This window comes from Notechis scutatus, chromosome 4 (genome assembly GCF_049901735.1).
Source record: "Notechis scutatus isolate UNSWTSFEM ecotype Mainland chromosome 4, rNotScu1.2, whole genome shotgun sequence".
NCBI lineage: Eukaryota > Metazoa > Chordata > Lepidosauria > Squamata > Elapidae > Notechis > Notechis scutatus.
The window spans coordinates 20,650,252-20,672,548 of record NC_142012.1 but is presented as its reverse complement, the minus strand read 5'-3'; the positions used below and the strand labels follow the sequence as shown (position 1 = coordinate 20,672,548).

Sequence of the window (22,297 nt, the reverse complement as noted above, 5' to 3'; positions counted from 1 at the left end):
CTCACTTACTCATGTATACATACATACATACACTCATTCATTCTGTCTCTCGTTGTGTATCTTTCTGTCTAGCTAGGTTTTCTAGCTAGCTAGTTATCAATCTACCTAGCAATCACGTAACTATCACAATCTAGAATAATAATAATAATAATAATAATAATAATAATAATAATAATAATAATAATAAATTCCTGTAACTTACAGGGCACCTATGCTATCCATAAAAGATGAGAAACTCTCATTTTACAACATGTACAGTAATATAAAACATGAAATACATATTAAAAAACCTACTCATCTCCACCAAACTTGCTGATCATGATGATGAAAATGACGATTAATCTGTGCAGTGTCACGATTAGTGATTAAAGGATTGATCTAAGAAGACCCAGATGGTAACGGTATGTGAGAAAGATCTTGAAAAATGGGGCATAAAGATGCTGCCTAGGGAACAATCAGACAGGAGAGGACAGAGTCTGCCGCTGCATAACTGGTGGAAAAAGAGACTCAGAAGGGACAAATTTCTCAGGTAAAGAGGACAGCAAGAGATTTCTACTTTAGATTTGCAAGATTCTGTTCAGGTAGCCTTATAATAAGGAGTACTAGCCCATCTGATCTTGTTTTCTGTCTGGTTTACCAGGGAAAACTGACAGATCATCTAGAGTTGCTCCTGGTTGACTTTGTACAAGAGACTCACTCTTGTTCTCTTTAGTCAGCCCTGGGAAGGTGTGTGTGTGTGTGTGTGAGAGAGAGAGAGAGAGATATAAATTGTAAGAGTTAGCCAGAGCACCTGAAGTAAAGGAAGATATGAATCTAACAAAATTGAGAGGTGACTTTGGTAGTAGCAAGTTCAATATTTGTAAATTTGGGCATTTATTAAGGCTTTCAAATATTTTCAGGCAACTCAGCTTCTGAGCTGGAATAGAGACCAAGAGAAGGAATGTTGAAGAGTATTTCCTTTTTTAGCACAGGGGTGGGTGGACCTTGGAAATTAGTGAGCTTGATTGAAAAGCTACACCCTCTATGCAGCTGAAGCTTACTATATAAGTGAAAAGCAAGCTGCCCAACATTTCCTGATTAGTTCAGAGACTGTGCCCATTCTTGATCTTTTACAGCCAGAAGGCAGAGAACAACCGCAACTACAAAACAGAGAAAACAACATGAGTACTGCAGGCAAAGTAAGTGGACATGTTTGTGTTGATTCCTTCATAGTACAAGTTTTTCATTATGGTTTCACACTATTTTATTTATTGCACTATATCTTGTTAGCTTTTGTGGTCTCTTCAATTGCAATAATATATGTGGTTTATCAACAGAAAATAAACACAGAAAGTATCTGGGTGTACCTAGTTATAACTTTGGTATTAAAACCAAAATAATAGATTGAAATGGAATTCTGGAAAAGAGCTAACTGATCATTAGAAGAAAAATACATGTTTTGCATATTGCAAGAGATAGAAAAGGCTCGCTGAATTGTGACATTTAAATCAAATGCAGTACTACAATAAAACTTTATCTGCAGAAGAATATATCTGATTTTGTTCTAATAAAACCAAACCCTTTCAAGATGAAAGTTCAAAAGTAATAGGCAGTGATCTAGCTAACATTTGCAATGATTTCATTGCAGTGGTCAACTTATCCTAATGGACTTGGGGTTAGAGGAATCCACCTCAGAATGCTAACTTTTGATTCCTGTAATGTGTGTTTTAAAAGTCCAATTAGTATAGAGGTACCAGTTATATACAGCTGCAAAATATTTGTGCGGTATTTTTTCATTGGTGGCTAGGAAGAGATGACTGCATGTTGAGACTTGCTTGCATGAGAGTATTAATATTAAAAAAAAATTCTAACGCCTTTTGAGAGCTTTTGTGAATGCAGTAAGAGACCGGAGAACTTGTTCCATATTAAAATAATATCATAGCGCCTTTTGAGAGCCATTTATGTAGCACTTTTTAAAGCAATTTTCAAAGTGGCGGCCCGGGGGTTTCGGTTTAAAGCCTTCTGCGGCGAAGAGCTACGAAGTCAAAAGTGGCGGCGCCCAGACCAGGAGTTCTTGTTCCATCTTAGGCACAAACCATCTAGGTGACCGTGGACCAGACAGCCACTCTCAGCCCTAGAAAGAAAGCAATGGCAAACCATTTCTAAAAACCTTGCCAAGAAAACTGCAGGGACTTGAACCTGTATTCACCAGGAATCAAGGCTGACTTGAAGATAGACACACACACACACACACACACACACACACAAAATACAGGCACAAATAGGTCTTTCAAAGCAGAATGTTTAAACAATTATAAATGCTCAAATGAAAATGAAATCCATAATCATTTTAATTGAACTATACAGTATGAAAGGATAAATACCAACAAAAAGGACTGCATACAATCAAGAATGGATAAATACAAGTTAAATTTAGAAGTGGGCTTCTAATCTACCAAATTGGATGAAAACAGGCAAATCGTTTTTGTTAATGTATCTCAATGGCCATTTTGGCTAGTAATTATAAGGGGGCAGGCATTGTAATTCTGATATCAGTGATTAATGCAATGAAGGAAATCCAAAAGCTTGGTCAAATGTTACAGTGCCATTCCTTTAATGCCTCTGGACATATTTTTTACAGGTAATAAAGTGCAAAGCAGCTATTGCTTGGGAGCTGAATAAACCCCTGAGCATTGAGGAGATTGAAGTAGCACCTCCAAAAGCACATGAAGTCCGCATTAAGGTAAACCAAAATAATAGCACTATGGATTCTAATCCCATTTTTTTAGCTTCATGCCCCCCTCCCCCATTTAATATATATCCAAATGATATTATTACCAATAGGAATAATAAGGATGCCACCAATGAGCAGTACCACACATCATTTTCTAACTGAGCTTGTGATGGTCAGCTTAGATCAACCATGATTTCAACCAAGATAAACAAGTTCTTGAATTCTGTTTTATTTATTTTTTTTTTAGTATTTAAAGTTATTCCATTTTTGACATTTTTCTATGTTTGGGATATTTTAATATGGCAACTTTTAAAAAGTGCAAGAACTTGTTTTCCAATCCACTAGGATCGTATTAGGACAATGGTGTTTTTGCTGAAATATAGAAGAGTCAATTAAGAAACTCACTTTATGTGATTGCAATATGAATTGAATTGACATGAATTTGAGAAACTAAAATGTAAACTAAAACTTTGTTATCTATCAGTTTTCCTATTACTTTAATGTTTCCACATAGCCCGCATATGAAAATTTGGGGATTTGGAGGAAGCCTACATTTTAGAATGTGTATCTTTGAAAGAATATAAACCTACCTTGTGCTGGTTTTGTTTAATTGGCTTCTAACTGGGTTTTTCCCCCCAGATGAGTATTTTCAAATATAAAAACAGCGCCAAGCAAAGTTTTATTGGTCATTATAAGATTTTTATTTCAAGATTTATCATCTCTTTTCATATCGTCATTTCCCAGTTCCTTTATTCTATTAAGCACAGTGTCCTTCAAGAAGAAATAAAATATTTGGATTAAACAGCTTTAACAAGCTGTGCTGAAAAACTTCTAGAAAATAACAAGCATCACAATGAGTCATAATATCTCAGCTTTTCAGTATGTGGTATGAGATGCAGACTAAAAATGCAACCAAGGGTATTTCCCCACTGTCTAGAAACTTGATTTCATGGCTTTTTGTTTTTTTTCCCCTAGATTTTGGCCACTGGTGTCTGCCGCTCAGATGAACATGTGATCAGTGGCGCTTTTGCGGTGCCTTTGCCAATGGTGCTGGGCCACGAAGCCGCTGGGGTTGTGGAGAGTGTTGGTGAAGGAGTGACTTGTGTGAAACCGGGTATGAGAAAAATTGGGGCCCAAGAAGGGATGAGTTACACAAGGACACTAAAATCTGGCCCAGACCACACTTGGCATGTTCGCACTGTCTTCTTAGTAGAACACCCTGTTCTGCTATTCTATGTATTCTAATTTTAACATAGTATCCAGAATTATTATATAAATCTGTTTTATGGGACAAAAGAGCTTCATGCTTTCCTTTTAGTCTTTATATCAAATAAGATACATTTGCATTGACTGCATTCCTTTTGTTTGATTTCTATATGATGATAGTTATTGGGGGAGGTGGGATCTGCCACTGGTCCATTAACCACCACAAGTGTGATACTTCTCCATTGAGGCCCCAGGCCAACTGGCAGAGTCAGGCCTTCAGGCCTTTATAGATGGTCAGGAAGTAGATTTCACCCTGGGGACAGGGCAAGATAGAATAGAAATAGATTAACAGAGTTGGAAGGGACCTTGGAACCCCCTGCCTAGGCAGGAAACCCTATACCATTTCAGACAAATGGTTATCCAGGGTGGAGCCATGGCAGAGAAGGCTCTTTTCCTGAACCCAGTCAGCCAGAATTCCTTGACCAACAGGGTTTGCAGCATGCTACCCAGGTGGTCCTCAACTTACAGCCCAAAATTTATGTTGCTAAGTGAGTCAGTGGTTAAGTGGATTTTGCTCCACCTTTCTTGGCAGAGTTGTTAAATGAATCACTGCAGTTGATAAGTTAGTGACCTGGTTGCTAAGTGAATCTGGCTTCCCCACTGACTTTGCTTGTCAGAAGGTCGCAAAAGGGGATCTCGTGACCCCGGCACACTGCAACCATCATAAGTATGAACCAGTTGTCAAGCATCCAAATTTTGATTTTGTGACCACGGGGATGCTGCAATGGTCGTTAAGTATGAAAAAAAGCCATAAATCCCTTTTTTTTCAGTGCCATCATAATTTCAAACGATCACTAATTGAATGGTTTTAAGTCAAGGACTACCTGTACTTACTGAGCCTGAAGTAATGCAAGGACTAACATAACATGAAAGGACTGTATCTGTAATAAATTTAGAAAGTAATCTGGTGCCATAAGGAATGCCACAGCTGTAGGCTAAACTTGGGGGAAAATATACTGGACTGAGACAATGACAAACTATTATGTGCTATTGTCAAGAAAAATTACATGAATGTTTTATGAAGTCATTAGCAATCAAGCTTGATTCAAAGGAGGTATATCTTTGGGATCAATCAATCGAAGGTCCTAACTACAAGACATTTTGTACTTTAAGCAGGATCAGGCCTCTTAGTTCCAGGAATGACAGAAACTTTATTTGAATTTAAAAAGCAGTGGATGTGAATATAAGACATGGGATCCACACTTATCCTAGCATTTATTTTAAAATAAATGAGCATTTGATTTATCTCCTAATCCTTGGCATCCATTTCTAACTAGAGGAGATATATTACTGAATGCATAAAATATAGACAATCAAAATCTTATTTTCAAACTATTTGATACATGGATCCCAAATCAACTGAAAACACCACCACCCTTCAGGAGTATTTTGTTTCATTTATATAACTCTGTACTTGCTTGCAGTGGGTTTGAATCATGCTAGCTATAACTATTTGTTTTTGTTTCTAGGAGACAAAGTAATTCCACTTTTTGCTCCACAATGTGGAAAATGCAGAGCTTGTCAGAGTCCCAAAGGCAACTTGTGTACTTCAAATGAGTGAGCTTCAATTTCTTTTTTTTCCTCTTTATCAAAAACCGTATTTTAATATATTATTTTTATTATTATTATGATGATGATTGAAATTACATTAAATGATCCAGTTCAGAATAACTTTAAATGGAACCAATATTTTGTCTCTGGGTTGGCTCCCGATTAAATTTCTTGGAAAGATTCATCATAATCAGTGGAGCTTTAGTTATTAATTTACATCAGGCTTCAGTGACTTTGGTGGGTCTAATCTAACTCTGGATTTAATCTTTGTTACATGGATACGTTTTTCATTTACCTCTAACTCAGAGGTCTCCAAACTTGGCAACTTTAAGACTTGTGGACTTCAACTCCCAGAATTCAGCTGATTGAGGAATTCTGGAAGTTGAAGTCCACAAGGTTTAAAGTTGCCAAGTTTGGGGACCATTGCTCTAACTGAACTTTGAACAAGATATACAGTATATGATAGCTCAATTGCTTTTAGTAGAGATTTAAGGGAGGCCTTGTGACTTTCAAGAGCACATCAACTGTGGCTTCTGAATCAGTCCAGGGCAATCCTCTAATTGTTTTAGAATGTTACCCAAATTGTCTTTCTTTTGTCTCTTATTCAGCACGTTCAACACCAAATATACAAAAGGAAATCAAAGCAATTAACATACTGTTTGTGTAAATTAAGTTTTTCAACAACAGCATGTACAACAGGCAAAAGGTTTTAAAAGGGTGTTGCAAGTCTCCCCAAGTCAGAACTCATTTACTAACTTTCGCAATTCTGATCTATTTCATAACATTCCTCTAATTTCACTTAGAGTCATGGAGAATTAATCTCCTGAGGAGAGGCTGAAGAGCACCAGCTGGCTAAAATTTTTGAGCTCTGAACTTGGCTTTCCCACTAAAAAGCAACATTCTTCCCACTACTGTTCTGTAGGGCCAGCCACCCTCGACACTGAATAGCACCTCTGCATTTAGTACACAACACTGGGTACCTATCATGAAACCTGGTTGGACAAAAATGGGAGTATCCCTTAATCCCCTTCTCTGATATCTGCCCTCCAGGGTTTCAGGGATGTATTAATCTTAAAGGTGGGGTTCTAATCATATTCCATGAGAACCCAGCAGCTTCAGAAATTTTACTTAGAGGTAAATTAAGAGCCGTAGTGGCACAGTGGTTAGAGTGCAGTACTGCAGGCTATTTCTGCTGACTGTTGGCTGACTGCAATTTGGCAGGTCAAATCTCACCAGGTTGACTCAGCCTTCCGTCCTTCCGAGGTGGGTAAAATGAGAACCCAGATTGTTCAGAGGGGTGTAATATGCTGACTCTGTAAACTGCTTAGAGAGGGCTGTAAACCACTGTGAAGCAGTATATGTCTATATGCTACTGCTATGCTACAGGCAAGTATTTATACCTGAGATTGGGCTTTGGAAACATGGTAGGGATTCTGATGGCAGACTCACCATTTAGCTCCCTAGCAACATTGAGTATCTGAGTTTTTTAAATTCATCTTGTTGGAGATTATTAAAGCTGAGGGACTTTATGCCCTTGAAACAGGGTCACTAGTGGCTCAGGAAATCTTGGTCACAAGGGCCATCATGGGCAGATCCTAACAGAGACCCCTCCTTGTCCTATTAACTAATGCCTTTTGAACATGATAACCCCTCTGGGGTGCCTCTAAGGACTGGGAATTGGGAATACTGTATTGTATTGTTTTCATTCTTTTCTAAATGGAAGTTCATGGAACTCCAAATATTTTTTTGAATAAAAAAGGACAGTTTACTGGCAGATCTTCCTCAGCAAAGGAGAAAGGAGTTTAATTTTTAATTCCCAAAGTTGGCTGGGGAATTCTGGGAGTTGAAGTCCTCCAGGCTTAAAATTGCCAAGGTTGGAGACCCCTGCACTAGACCATAAATTATTTAATCTAGTTTTAGGCTAGTATGTTCAGCAGAGCCACTCATGCTCTCCCTCCCTTGTCAACATGCACTCAGTTAAAACCCCAAATGCCAAGTGCAAAGAACATTTAACACCTGGCAGACTTTGACCTTCAGTCTCAGCAAACTCCCTCTTTTGTCAGCTGTAATTTTTCTCTGTGTTTATGTGATTTTTTTTTACAGCCTTAATTCAGGCAGTGGCTTAATGCCTGATGGCACCAGCCGATTCACATGCAAAGGAAAGAGCATCCACCATTTCATTAGCACCAGCACCTTCACTGAGTACACTGTGGTGCATGAGAACTCAGTGGTCAAAATCGATCCTTCAGCCCCTCTGGAAAAAGTGTGTCTGATTGGCTGTGGGTTTTCAACCGGTTATGGGGCAGCCATACAGACAGCTAAGGTAATGATTCTTGACTCTTGACGAATGTATCTTTTCTTTTATGTATACTGAGAGTATTTACACCAAGACAAATTCCTTGTGTGTCCAATCATACTTGGCCAACAAAGTATTCTATCTATCTAAATCCTAGACTAGAGCATTGATTTCAAGAAGAATTGATTTTATTTAAGTCCAGCTATAATCATGCATGTTTCAGTGGATGACGTCTTTGCGTGCCACTTTTGGGGTTGGATTCAGGGGGCCTTTGTCCTAGAATAGAATAACAGAGTTGGAAGGGACCTTGGAGGTCTTCTAGTCCAATCCCCTGCCTAGGCAAGAAACCCTATACCATTTCAGACAAATGGTTATCCAACATCTTTTTTAAAACTGCCAGTGTTGGAGCATTTACAACTTCTGGAAGCAAGTTGTTCCAGTGATTAATTGTTCTCACTGTTAAGAAATTTCTCCTTAGTTCTAAGTTGCTTCTCTCCTTGTTTAGTTTCCACTCGTTGCTTCTTGTCCTGCCCTCAGGTGCTTTGGAGAATAGCTTGACTCCCTCTTCTTTGGGGCAGCCCCTGAGATATTGGAACACTGCTATTGTATCACCCCCAGTCCTTCTTTTCATTAAACTAGACATACCCAGTTCCAGCAACCATTCTTTATATGTTTTAGCCTCCAGTCCCCTAATCATCTTTGTTGCTCCTCTTCGCATTCTTTCTAGAGTCTCAACATTTTTTTTATATTAGGGCGGTCAAAACTGAATGCAATATTCCAAGTCCTGTTCATCACCCAGCATTCTTTGTGCCGTATTAAATTCCCAGGATGAAAATGATGTTAAATTGCTAAGAATCATTGGCATTTGCTATAACGCTTCCATGTAATCCAATGTCAACAGCATCTAGGCCGGTTTGCTAAGATTTTGGCCTCCCAGTTTGTGCTCCCGTTTGAAATCCTCTGATCCAAACATGAAAATCTGGAGATGAAAAATGAGAGGGGACCTTTTTTACACCCACGTTCTGTCAATGAATGGATCCATTATAGCCATGGATTGCTGACAAACATGTCCGTTTGCTAACCAACATAAGAACACAAAACACAGCCTCCTAACAGTAACCCAATCATCCCCTTAATCTTACCTTTTCTTTGCTGTGTTTGCTTTCACTGTGAGCAAAAAAATAAAAAAAACTACTGTGGCTGGCAGACAGGCTATCCTAAAGCCCAATACAAGGGCACTATGCAGTTTGCCTGCAAGAGAAAGGAGTACAAGTTGTCCTTGACTTATGACCACAATTGGGTCATCTTGCTGTGCAAGATGGTTGTTAAGTGAGTCATGCCCAATTTTACAACCTTTTCTGCCACGTTTGTTAAGTGAATCATGCACGTGAAATGTTAATATCACCTTATAGTGCCTTGGCAAGGACACACTTGGACTATTGCGTCCAGTTTGTGACACCCTGAGATAAAAAAGAAGTTGGGACTCTAGAAAGAGTGCAGAGAGGAGCAACAAAGATTATTAGGAGACTGGAGGTTAAAAGATATGAAGAACGGTTGCTGGAATTGGGTACGTCTAGTTTGGTGAAAAGAAGGACTAGGGGTGACATCGTAGCAATGTTTACTATATCTCAGGGGTTGCCACAAAGAAGAACCAATTTTCCAAAGCACCCGAAGGCAAGGCAAGAAGCAATGGATGGGAAGCAACTCAGAACTAGGCAGAAATTTCTTGACAGTGAGAACAATTAATCAGTGGAACAACTTGCCTACAGAAGTTGTGGGTGCTTCAATACTCGAGGTATTTATGAAGAAACTGGACAACTATTTGTCTGAAACAGTGTAGGGTTTCCTCCTTGAGCAGGGTGTTGGACTAGAAGACCTGCAAGGTCCCTTCCAACTCTATTATTCTGTTATTCTGAATGCAGCTTTCCCCTTTATTTTGCTTATTGGAAGTTGGCTGGAAAGTTTCGAATGGCAATCACATGTTCCCTGGATGCTGCAACCATTTTCAATACTTGCCAGTTACCAAGGGCTTGAATTTTGATCACAAGACTGTGGGAATAAGCGTGAGAACCAGTTCTAAGTTACTTTTTTCAGTGCCATTGTAACTTCAAATGGTCTTTAAATTAATGGTTGTACGTTGAGGTCCACTTGTACCAAGAAACCATAAAGCCAGGATTTAGAGGAATTTTCTCCAAAGGAAAACCATGTTATCTATAGATAATTATCCATGGAAAAAAAACCTGTTGAAAAACCTGTTGAAAGCAAAACAAAAGAAAGGGGAGGTCATATAGAAGAATCCTTTGTTTATGTCAATTTACTCATCAGTGGAACCCAAGAACTGCACCTGTAGCAAAGAATAGCAAAACATACCTCCTGGGCAGCCAAGGCTGAACGCTGCCACTTTAGCTATCCTTAAACTATTTTAGGCAGTTTTTCATTATATGATTGCCAATGCATTTAAAACAATTATCTGTAAAACATTATTATAACTTGTAAGCCACCCTGAGTCACTTTAGAGCAGGGGTGTCGATTTCATTGAAGGCCGCATCAGGGTTGTGTTTTACTTCAGCGGGTCAGGGTGGGTGTGGCCAGCTCAACGTCACTCATGTCGGGAGCGCCTGTGGTGGCCCAAGTGCTCATGCCTGTTTTGGCCTGAGCAAAAAAGGGCTCTCGAGCTCCGTTTCCAGCTGCAACAGCCTCCTATAACTGTCTGCCAATGAAAATGGAGTTTGCAAGGACCGTGTGCAGCCCTCCCGAGCTCTGTTCTGGCTGCAACGGCCTCTTGCAACCCTCTGCCAGCAAAACAGAGCTCACAAACCCAGAGCTCCGTTTTCAGAGCCAGCAAAACCTGAGCTCCATTTTTGTTGGCAGAGGCACTGTTTCCAGGCCAGATCTAAGCACTGCACAGGATGGATCCGAACCATGGGCCTTGAGTTCTACACCCCTGCTTTAGAGGAAGGATGGCAGAGGTGGTATTCAGCAGGTTCAGACCAGTTCTGGAGAACCGGTAGTGGAAATTTTGAGTAGTTCAGAGAACCGGCAAATACCACCTCTGACTGGAGATATTATGGTATCCTTCCCCTGCCATGCCCACCAAGCCACGCCCACAGAACCAGTAGTAAAAAAAAATGAATCCCACCACTGGAAGATGGGCAATGTAAAAATGTAATAAATAAAAAGTACATTAATAAATTACACGTTGGCAAAAAAATAAAAAAAACATATTAATGGAACTTAGTGAAAGGCTTAGCCTAAAATGCTATGTTTAACAGATGCCTAAAATATTGAGGTATTTTGTGTTATGTATTTTGATATACTGAGACCAGAGACCATGCAAGCTGAACACTATCCTAGATACATTTGAGTTTCATGGATAGTGATATTGAATTTAAATCAGGGGTCTCCAACCTTGATCACTTTAAGACTTGTGGACTTCAATTCCCAAAGCTGGCTGGGGAATTCTGGGAGTTGAAGTCCACAAGTGACCAAGGTTGGAGACCCCTGATTTAAAGCACTTTGGAAACAATTGGCAGATGGGATAGATATGGAATGCCCAAGCTCATGACTAAAATTTCAAAAATATTGTATTATGTATAATAGAAGGCCCATATTAGATAAGCTACAGCTCTGTAGATGTTACATTGAAATATGACATTAACATGAAATCACAGCTTTTTGCTTTTTCATAATACTGTAATGTAAACAAGCCATTTCTATAAAGATCTATCAGTCTAATCAGTAAAACCCTAAGTTAGAATCTCATTCTTCTCCACATCAAGCACGAAGTTCAGAAAAAAAACTACTTATATTCGTTTCTTTAATCAAAGTGGTCAGTTTTGCCATTTTAGCCAACTCCATCAACTTCTTCAACCATTCATCCATGGTAGGAATCAAAGGGTCCTTCCAATTTTGCACATACGATAATCTTTGCTGCTGTCTATATAATAACAAAGTTCCAAATTTTTTTCTCTAGTTCTTTTTCCATTAAACCCAAAAGGAAAAGTTCTGCTTTCATTTTTATCTCCGTTTTTCCAAAAATTTGTATTAAAATATAAATCATACTCCAAATTTTTTTTTGCTTTTTTTGCTTACTATTTTTTTCCACATCAGGGTAATTTGTCCTGAATAGATCACCTAACTTTTGAAAACCAAATCAAACTGTAGTTTTCTATTATATTTCTATTGTATTTATTTTCCTTTTTTTTTGTTTTTCCTTTTTGTATTTTCAACTAGTATTTTTTCCTACCTAAGTCTTGTTAAGATAATTTTTAAAAACCTGTTCAATGTGTATTGACCTTGTGATTTTCTAGGTAGAGCCTGGTTCTATCTGTGCTGTCTTTGGCTTGGGTGGAGTTGGACTCTCAGTGATCATGGGCTGTAAAGCAGCGGGAGCTTCCCGAATCATTGGAGTTGACATCAACAAGGATAAATTTGCTAAGGCTAAAGAAATGGGAGCCACAGAATGTATCAACCCCTTGGATTTCAAGAAGCCCATCAATGAAGTGCTCTTTGACTTGACTGGAGGTGAAGGAGTAGACTATTCTTTTGAAGTGATTGGACGTACTGAAACCATGGTAGGTGAAAATTGTCATAACAAATCATTCTGATAACACAGAAGCAAAATAGCCTATTGTGTAGTCATATTCGGTGTGAAATGTCTTATGACAGAGATTGGGTGTTGTAATCTAAAGCCTCATCGCTGTAATGCTTTCTGTAAATTGTGGTAGAGCATTCTTTCTAATGTTGCATAGTGATTACAAGATCAAGTAAATGAACTTGGGCCAATCCCAATAAATTATGAAGGGATATTGTAAAGTTAATGTTAGATTGAAGGTTGGCGGGGACGACAATCATATGTATTACCTTGAATTTTCTGAAGGAACACACTATCAAAATTCAGTAAGGTATATCGCTGCATTCCAACTATAGTACACCACAAATAGCAACAATCAATTGTTAGTTCTGGCATCCTATAATTAACATTGTGTATGTGTTCCAGACAGAACCTGGCCAGAGCAACCAGTATGGCACTAGGTGGAATGCATTACAAGTTGAATGATGTGTTGTATAGAAAAAATATCTGTCTCTATCTTGATTCCTCCAAGATTCAATTTCCTAGGATGTTCTCTGGTTGTAATGTTTTGAGAAGGAGTAAAAAGTTTATTGTCCATTTTCTACATGTCATGGATAATTTTATACACCTCAATCATGTCCCTTGTCATTTACCTTCTCTGTGGGCTAAAAGGCCCCAAATATCACAACTCTTCCTCATAAGGAAGCTGCTCCAGCTCTTTCATCATTTTAGTTGGCCTCTTCTGAACTTTCTCTAACTCTACTGTATAGGTAATCCCTGACTTTCGATCACAATTGAGCTCAAAATTTATGTTGCTAAGTGTGACAGATGTTAAGTGAACTTTGTCCCGTGTTATGACCTTTCCTGCCATCATTGTTAAGTGAATCATTGCAATTGTTAAGTTAATAACATGATTGTTAAGTGAATCCTGGCTTCCCCATTGACTTTGCTTATCAGAAGATCACAAATGGGGATAACATGACCCTGGACATTGCAGCAGTCATAAAAGTGAGCATTGCCAATGAATTTTGATCACATAATGATGGGAATGTGGCACCGGTTGTAAGAGTGAAAAATGGTTAAAAGTCACTGTTTTCAGTGCCGTTGTAACTTCAGACATTCACTAAACAAACTGTTGTAAGTCAAAGACTACCTATATCTCTATTGAGTGGTGACAGAATTGCACACAGTATTCCCAATTGGTCACACTATTATATATCTATTTTCAATACTGTTTCTTATTATTCCTGGGAATGCTGTAACAGAATGAGAAGAAAAGGGAGTGGAAATATCTGATGGAGGAGGAATGTATCTAGTCAATAGACTAAGGATGCCTAAGTTGAGACTGTCTTTTAGATTCATGTATCACATTTAGAAACTTTAGCAGCCAGTTCATCCCTGAAAAGATTGCATCAGAAACCCCTAAAAAGAAAGTATTTGATCTTATAGTCTGGGCTCACACAGCTAGCTAAATCTAGGATCAAAACATAATTCCCCTGTTGACATAAAATGCTGGGCCTCCATAAATCAATCATAATGTGATGGAGATTTTGTAATTAATAAAGCAGAAAACATTCTATGCTTTGAATCTGTATATCTATCTACATATTTGTATTTCAAAGAATTCTCTCTTGTGATTTAAGGGTCACAAGGAAGTCAGGTGTCCAAACATTCAGACAAGCATGCAATGTCACAGCAGAAGTATCAAAAAGCAAGCCTTGCATTATGAAACCACAATGCCCATTTTCCTCATTTTGGTGTCCCTGAAATGATGGATGGAAAGTTATGGTTGTCACTTAGCTGCATGCAAAAATTAAGCAATTTCTCCTCAAGGATTTTGAAAAGCTGATATTACATGTTGATTTCATGCATCCAGAAAGTCCCACCAATATATATATTTAATAGTCATTTGGATTCTGCTTGTACTCTGTTTTTAATCATCATTGTGGACTGTGAGAGGTCCTTAGTGTTCTCTGAACTTGCTTGTTTTCCTGCAGACATTTCATTACCCAAAGTAGTGCTAGCACTGATGATATTACCTAGTTTGGGTAGTGAAATGTCTGCAAGAAAACAAGCAACCTCAGAGAGCACCAGGGACCCCTCATGTCAACCCTGAGCTACAAATATTCTTCTTTATTGAAGACTGTTTCAAGATTTTTAAAACAATCCTATAAATGATTTGAATAATTAAAAATAAAGACAAATTCCTTGTGTTCATCTCATCAAAAAGTGAAGATCTGAGATACCCCTCACCATAGAGACGATCCCAGGATTGAACCATTGTTGATGCAAACCTTCTGCCAATCACATAGTTTAGATTGACAACCTCCCCAGTACAGCAGAAGTATTAATAGGAGTTTGAGAGGAAAGGATTTCTCACACCACTAGCATGTCAAGAGTTCTCAGAAGACTGATTCAGCCTGCACCTTCTCTGTAAAAGTGCCTCTCCTGTGGGAAGCATCAACCATGGCATCTTTTAGGTGCACTGTAAAGGGTTGTCCTTATGCTAAGATTCTCCTATCTGAGAATTTGTGCCTGTGGATTTAAACAGATTGAAATGTATCTACTTATCGCTGGACTATGATCAGAGGTGGGATTCAAAAATCGCAGCAACCGGTTCACTACCAGAACTTGTTTCCGGCTTCTGATGGGCCTCCAGAGCCTGGGGGAGGCCGTTTCCGGACTTCCGAAAGGCCTATTTCCCCCCCTCCCAGAGCCTCCACGTGGACCCTGCACTTACCTCCATCAAAAATGGGCCATGTGGAAACTCTTGGGAGGGGAAGGGTGGGCGGGGCCAGCCAGTCAGCTCAAGTACTGGTTCAGTAAACCAGACGTAACTTTAACATCCAGTTCGCCCGAACCAGTCTGAACCGTTCGAATCCCACCCCTGACTATGTTTTATATTTTGAATCATTGTTTTAAGCACTGCACGCACAATTCTTTTTCTTCCAATTCAATTGTGTCTGATTCCTGGAGATTGGCTAGATAAGTCCCTGTAGTTTTCTCGACAGGTTTTTCAGAAGTGTTTTGCCATTGCCTGCTTCCAAGGAATGAAAGAGGGTGATTGGCCCAAGATCACCCAGCTGGCTTTGCGCCTAAGACAGGACTAGAACTCACACTCTCCTGGTTTCTAGTATGAAACCTTGACTACTACACCTAATTGGCTCTCACATGCAAAGTGCCACAAACAAAAAGGAAGTAAACTTGAGTGTAATTGCCCACAAGTTATTTCTCTATCCTTTATTTGATATAAAATAAATATACCAAATAAAAAGTGGATGTATAAAAAGTGTATAAAAAGTGGAGGGTGTTGAAGAACAATATATAAAAGTAAAAATAAGAATTAATAGATAAAGTGTGTATCTTTGGTTTGTTTGTTTGCTCTCAGATATCTGCCTTCGCTTCCTGCCATCAGAATTTGGGGACCAGCGTTGTTGTGGGGGTGCCCCCAAGTGCATCTATGATCACTTATAATCCACTGATGCTTTTCACTGGCCGCACCTGGAAAGGATGTGTCTTTGGAGGTAAAAAATGTGAACAACAAATGTAAAAAAAATTATCTTCCATTACGCAATTTATTATATGAGAATATTCCTCCATGATAGAATAGAATAGAATAACAGAGTTGGAAGGGACGTTGGAGGTCTTCCAGTCCAAACCCCTGCCTCGGCAGGAAACCCTACACCATTTCAGACAAATGGTCATCCAACGTCTTTTTTAAAACTTCCAGTGTTGGAGCATTTACAACTTCTGGAGGCAGGTTGTTCCATTGATTAGTTGTTCTAACTGTCAGGAAATTCCTCCTTAGTTCTAGGTTGCTTCTCTCCTTGATTCGTTTCTACCCGTTGCTTCTTGTCCTGCCCTCAGGTGCTTTGGAGAATAGCTTGACTCCCTAAGACATAATTATTTTCATTGTGTATTTGGAGATATTAATGATTTCTGTGGATATATTTCCAGACAATAACACGTAACTCAAATTCAGGGAACTATAGATATTTATTCACTTTGACTTTCGTGTTACTGAATTCCAAACCAATCCTGACCAGATTAGCACATAAAAACTAACACAAAGCAGAAGCAAGATGGAACTGGTCACTCAATACAAAAACATACAAAAGATTGTCAGATATCAAAGCTATTAAAATAATCCATTTCATTACTGATTCAAGTTTTTTAATGGTTTAGTACATGGGCTGAACAAGCAAGGGTTAAACAGACTAGCATTTGCAGACTACATGCAGACCCCAAGGATGATGATTTAGGCTCCCCAAGTCCACAAAGATAATAAATAGTAAAAGTTTTCTAGGGATGTGGTGGCTCAGTGGCTAAGACACTGAGCCTATCAATCAGAAAGGTCGGCAGTTTGGCGGTTCGAATCCCTAGCACCCCATAATGGAGTGAGCTCCCATTACTTGTCCCAGCTTCTGCCAACCTAGAAGTTCGAAAGCATGTAAAAATGCAAGTAGAAAAATAGGGACCATTTTGGTGGGAAGGCAACAGCGTTCCATGCACCTTCAGTGTTTAGTCATACCAGCCACATGACCACGGAGACGTCTTTGGACAGCATTAGCTCTTCAGCTTTGTAAGGGAGATTAGCACTGCCCCCCAGAGCTGGAGACGACTTGCACGTATGTGCAAGGGGAACCTTTACCTTTACCTAAATGTTTTCTACTATTTAGAAACTAGAAATACAAAAAAGAAGCAGCAATTATACAATAACACATTAGGAAGTTAAAACAGCTATTGAATAAATTCCGAGAGGGCTTAATACAATTACAACAAGGTAGGAAGCAGCAGGGGGAGAAACTAGGTTTATGGAGTATTCCACCTACTTCGCATCATCACTCAAGCCACAGTGCACTCCTGGCTGTAAAAAGTGTGATGTCTAACGCCAACCACATTATTGAAATATAAAGCAAAGTTTTATTCTAATTTTCTCCCTTTGGTTGCTATCTTCCTTTCCAAGGTAGAAGCCTCTTTCCATGACAACAAAAACTACAACCTAGGAAGAAGTAACCTAGCATGGATTCCATTTTGCATTAGTTTATAAATCTGCAGAAAGACTAAACTTTCACCCAACTTTTCAGATTTTTTACTGGGCTTCTTTCAATAATGCATTCTGATCAATCTTTTTTTTTTCTAGGGTGGAAGAGCAAAGATTCTGTCCCCAAGTTGGTTTCAGATTTCATGAAAAAGAAATTCGTTTTGGATCCATTGATCACTCATACATTACCTTTTGAGAAAATCAATGAAGGATTTGATCTGCTTCGGTCAGGAAAAAGGTAATGATACTCTTCTGTTTCTTTTTTGCCTTACTTTTGCTATTTATTACTATCAGCCTTTCAAGCTGGACCAGAATAGAAAATCAAAGTCATGAAGGAAAAAAACTGACAGAATCTTGCAAGTCTGAACGTGCTTCCTTCCTTTTATTTTCACGGGACTCAGGAATTCACCTGCCCAAACACATTTATGTGTGTTACATTCGTGGCCTGGACACTGGTTTCCCTTATCTGACAGTTTCCTTGGCAACAGCTCTTCCTCCAGGTCATTCTTTCTGTCATTTACAATTACTCATACTTGCTGTAGGATGGATACTAAAGAACAAGGAGAGAATAACAGAGTTGGAAGGGACCTTGAATCTATACCTATACCATTTCAGACAAATGATTATCCAAACTCTTCTTAAAAACCTCCAGTGTTACAGCATTCCCAACTTCTGGAGACAAGTCATTCTACTGATTAATTGTTCTAACTATCAGGAAATTCCTCCTTAGTTCTAGGTTGCTCCTCTCCTTAATTAGTTTCCATCCATTGCTTCTTTTCCTGCTTTCAGGTGCTTTGGAGAATAGGTTGACTCCCTCTTCTTTTGTGGCAGTCCCTTGGGTATTGAAACACTATCATGTCACCTCTAGCCAGGACTGAATGATCCAATTTGAGTTGGTGACTGGAAGCAGAAGTTTATTCTTCCAAGCTTTCAGGCTTGTGCTGGAGCCCATCTTCCGGGAAATTCTCTCCCTAAAATGTATGCACTGGGCTGTTCTAAATATTGTATTTATATGGTGCCTGGCTGTGCGTGGCATTTCGTTGTTAATTGGGGTGTTGATGGCCTGTTATTCAGTCATTAATTGTTAATTAATTGTTGTTTCCTTGTGGTCCTGCACCCTTGGCTCCGAAATATATGATAAGCTGGTGGTAAATCAGCACTCCTGTTGACTGACAAGGGTCCCTGTTTCCTAGGTTTCGGTCAGATGCCAGGACTGTAATAAATCTTGAGAAAGGTTGATTAAGAATTGTCCCTGAACAGGCAGCATCAGAAGGATACAACCCCAAACAGACAATGGCAGGGGAAGATTCCAGAAGCTGAGAAAAAGAGATAAATGTCTCCTTTCCCCAATTCCCCAACCTCTGAATTCCTCACCTTGGTTTGACGATAACTAGCAAGGCATTTGAGGATCTAGCAAAAGGTTTGAGGGGAAATTAGGAAATTAGAAACCACTAACAGGCCATTACAAACACATAGAATCAGCTTAGCACACAAGCTAAGCACTAAAGCCCTTCAAAACATCCTAAGCAAACCAGCTGGTGGTTTGAGCCATGGTGGTGCAGAGGTGGTATTCAGCAGGTTCTAACCAGTTCTGGAGAACCAGTAGCTGAAATTTTGAGCAGTTCAGAGAACCGGCAAATACCACCTCTCACTGGAGATTTTAAGCATCCTTCCCCTGCCACGCCCACCAAACCACGCCCACAGAACCGGTAGTAAAAGAATTTGAATCCCACCACTGGTTAGAGGGCAGTATTGCAGGTTACTTCTGCTGCCTGCCAGCTGACTGCAATTTGGCAAATCTCACCAGGCTCAAGGTTGACTCAGCCCTCCATCCTTCCGAGGTGGGTAAAATGAGGTCCCAGATTGTTGGGGACAATAGGCTGACTCTGGAAACCTCTTAGAGAGGGCTGTAAAGCACTGTGAAGCTGTATATAAGTCTAAATTCTAGTGCGGACAACTAACTCTCACTTTTGACAGTGAGAGCAAGTTGCTTTGGTAAGTCTCCTGCACTTGCCAGCAGCCACTGCTGTACCAGCCACTCATGCACTTTGTGTATTGTCCTTCACCCTGCAAAAGACACTGACCAGCCTGCCCAATTGCTTGGAAGCCACCTGAGATTTGTAATTTCTTGCCAGCTTCCCCACTGACTTTTGTTATTGGAAGCTGGCAAGAAATCGCAAGGAGGTTCTCATTTAATGACCTGAAAATCTTGCTTAATGACACAGTGGCAACTGCAGATATCACTAAATGTTGCAGTCACGTGATGTTTTACTTTATGTTCACATTGCTTAGTAATGGAAATACCTATCCCAATTGCCTGCTAATCTATTGAAAGGAATGTCTTGGCAAAAGAAAGACTTCAGGGTGGCATTAATTAGGGTCTTGCCAGTTTCTGACACCAGGGCAAGTTGCTGGAAGGTGTTTTAAATGTGCTTTTTCAAAAGACAAAGGGACTATGTTTTTTCTCTGAGGAAGAAGAATATGTGTCACTTCTGATCTAAGAAGCTTCTGACTAGATGTTGGGGAAAGGGGTTGAAATGATTAGTTCTGAGGGACAGAACTAATCCTTCCATCCTCTCCACTATCTAGTCAGAAATGATGGCGCTTCTTAGATGAGAAGCGAAACATCTTCATCTTCCTCAGAAAAAGAACATAGTCCAGTTGTCTTTTGGGGATGGGGAAACATCTTTGAGACAACCATGACCTGCATGACTGAGAATTTCCACAGACATTTGCTGGAAGATGCTAATTAACTAATTAAAGTCATAACGCTGAGCTTGTTCATTTGGTTTAGCTCCTTTTAGGGGAAGGAAAAACAATTTGGAAAGAGATAGTTTGTTTCAGCAATCTCTCCCTTTGCAAGAGAGGAAGTTCTGTTGAGGATGGTAAAAGGAAACAATTAGTTAATTAGTCACTGGACACCCCTAAATTCAGGGAAGAGATTTGCACATAGAATCTCAGATTTAATCTTGACATTTCGGGAAGGAAATGATAAGAAACACCAATCCCATGGATAATATCTGTCAAGCAAGGATGAACAAAGCCTAGGTGAATAAATTGTGTAATCTGATAAACGCCAATCTTCTGGGATTACTAAAATCAGAAAATACTTGGCAATATCTGGAGAAATCTCCATGGAACCTAAGGACCTGCCCTTCTCATTCCCAGAATGATTGTATACAGGGGTGAGCTTCAAAAATATTAGCAACGGGTTCTTTGCCTGGTTGCTGGGTGGGCGTGGTGGTCATGGCCTAGTCAGCCTCCTGCACCATGGCAGGGGGGGATGTTTCTGTCCACCCTGGGCTCCGGAGGCTTTCCTTGAGCTTCTGGAAGGGTGAAAATGGCCTCCCCGGGCTCCAGAGGTTCTCTGGAAGCTGGAAACAGGCCCATTTCTGGCCTTCCCAAACTTCCGGGAAACAGGCCCATTTTTCTCCTTCACTGAGCCTCCACATGTGCCCTGAACTTACCTGCATCCAAAATGGGCAGTGTGGGGACTCCTGAGAGGGGCAGGGCAGGGTGGGCCGGGCCAGCCAGGAGTGGGATTTGGGGGTTCTCCGAACTACACAAAATCTTAGCAAGGGGCTCTCCCGAACCCCTGTGAACTCCCAGCAGCCCACCCCTGATTGTATATAGTTACTATTAAATACACCAATGAAACTTCTCTAGAACAGGTTGAATCATCACTGGAGTTTGTGAAATGCTAGCAGTACTCTTTAATGTTAAGAACAAAACTCATATTTATCTTATTTCTCTGTTTCAGCATCCGGTCTGTCTTAATATTTTAAGTCGCTGAGGTGAAGAAAACCAATTACAGAATATTTTCTGAAATTGCTGATGTACCCTGTCTGCAGATTGTATAATAACAACAACATGTGATAGTATTTTGTCCTTCTGCTTTATCTTCATGGCCCAAATGGATGTGGAAGGATCTCATTTTAGGGTGGGGGGAAGTGTTATAAGCACAAAGTTTTAAACATATATTCATGTTTGGCTAACTAGGTTACTGTCTCCCGGTGTAGGAATACTGCCTTCTTATTTTCTAATCATGGATTTCTCTGTCCTCTAAATAAATAAATGCTACAAACATGGTTTGAGATCTTTAACATTTTCTTGTTAAGTAGATGCTTTTTTCAAATAAAGAAATTTTGAATAATATATTGACTTATTCATCTGCTGTTCATCTTGTACTTCAATTAATTAATTATTTTGATCCCCAAAATTGCAAATAAAGAGCCCTGAGATGCTCAAGAGTATATTTTATCTAACAAATTGAAATGCAATGTAGAGAAAAGTAAAGTCTTACACTTAGATTGGGTGAAACCAGGCTTAATAGCAGTAACTATGAGACGGATCTTGGAGTCTTAGTGGACAATCAATTAAATATGAACTAATAGTGTGTGGCAGCAGCCAAAAAAGCCAATGCAATCCTAAGTTGCATTAACACAGGGATCTAATCAAGATCAGGTGTGGTATTAATACCACTCTATAAAGCCTTAGTAAGATCACACCTAGAATACTGCATCCAGTTTTGGTCACCACACTATAAAAAAAGATGTTGAGACTCTAGAAAGAATGCAGAGAAGAGCAACCAAGATGATTAGGGGACTGGAGGCCAAAACATACGATGAACAGTTGCAAAGACTCGGCATGGCTAGTCTAGTGAAGAGAAGGACCAGGGTAGACATGATAGCAGTCTTCCAATATTTAAGGGGCTACCACAGAAAGGAGGGGGTCAAGCTGACAGTGAGAACAATCAACCAATGGAACAGCTTGCCTTTGGAAGTTGTGGGAGTTTCATCACTGGAAGGTTCCAAAAAGAAACTGGACTGCCATTTGTCAGAAATGGTGTATGGT

The 22,297-nt window shown here is 39.6% G+C and overlaps 1 protein-coding gene across 1 annotated transcript; it reads left to right on the top strand.

The window, feature by feature from the left end:
• Window positions 1-1,072: 1,072 nt before the first annotated feature.
• LOC113415327 (alcohol dehydrogenase 1) lies at window positions 1,073-21,598 on the top strand. Its single transcript, XM_026672680.2, has 9 exons — window positions 1,073-1,178; window positions 2,621-2,722; window positions 3,689-3,827; window positions 5,449-5,536; window positions 7,634-7,853; window positions 12,137-12,400; window positions 15,788-15,923; window positions 17,543-17,681; window positions 21,204-21,598. Exons 1-9 carry the CDS (start codon window positions 1,161-1,163, stop codon window positions 21,226-21,228), a joined length of 1,131 nt encoding a protein of 376 aa, XP_026528465.1. The 5' UTR covers window positions 1,073-1,160; the 3' UTR covers window positions 21,229-21,598.
• The last annotated feature ends 699 nt before the right edge of the window (window positions 21,599-22,297 follow it).

What these genes read in the sequence shown, in the direction of transcription:
- LOC113415327 (XM_026672680.2), top strand. An exon ending in AGTGACTTGTGTGAAACCGG is followed by an intron (nt 3,828 to 5,448) that starts GTATGAGAAAAA and finishes TTTTGTTTCTAG; the next exon opens with GAGACAAAGTAATTCCACTT. An exon ending in CTGCTTCGGTCAGGAAAAAG is followed by an intron (nt 17,682 to 21,203) that starts GTAATGATACTC and finishes TCTCTGTTTCAG; the next exon opens with CATCCGGTCTGTCTTAATAT.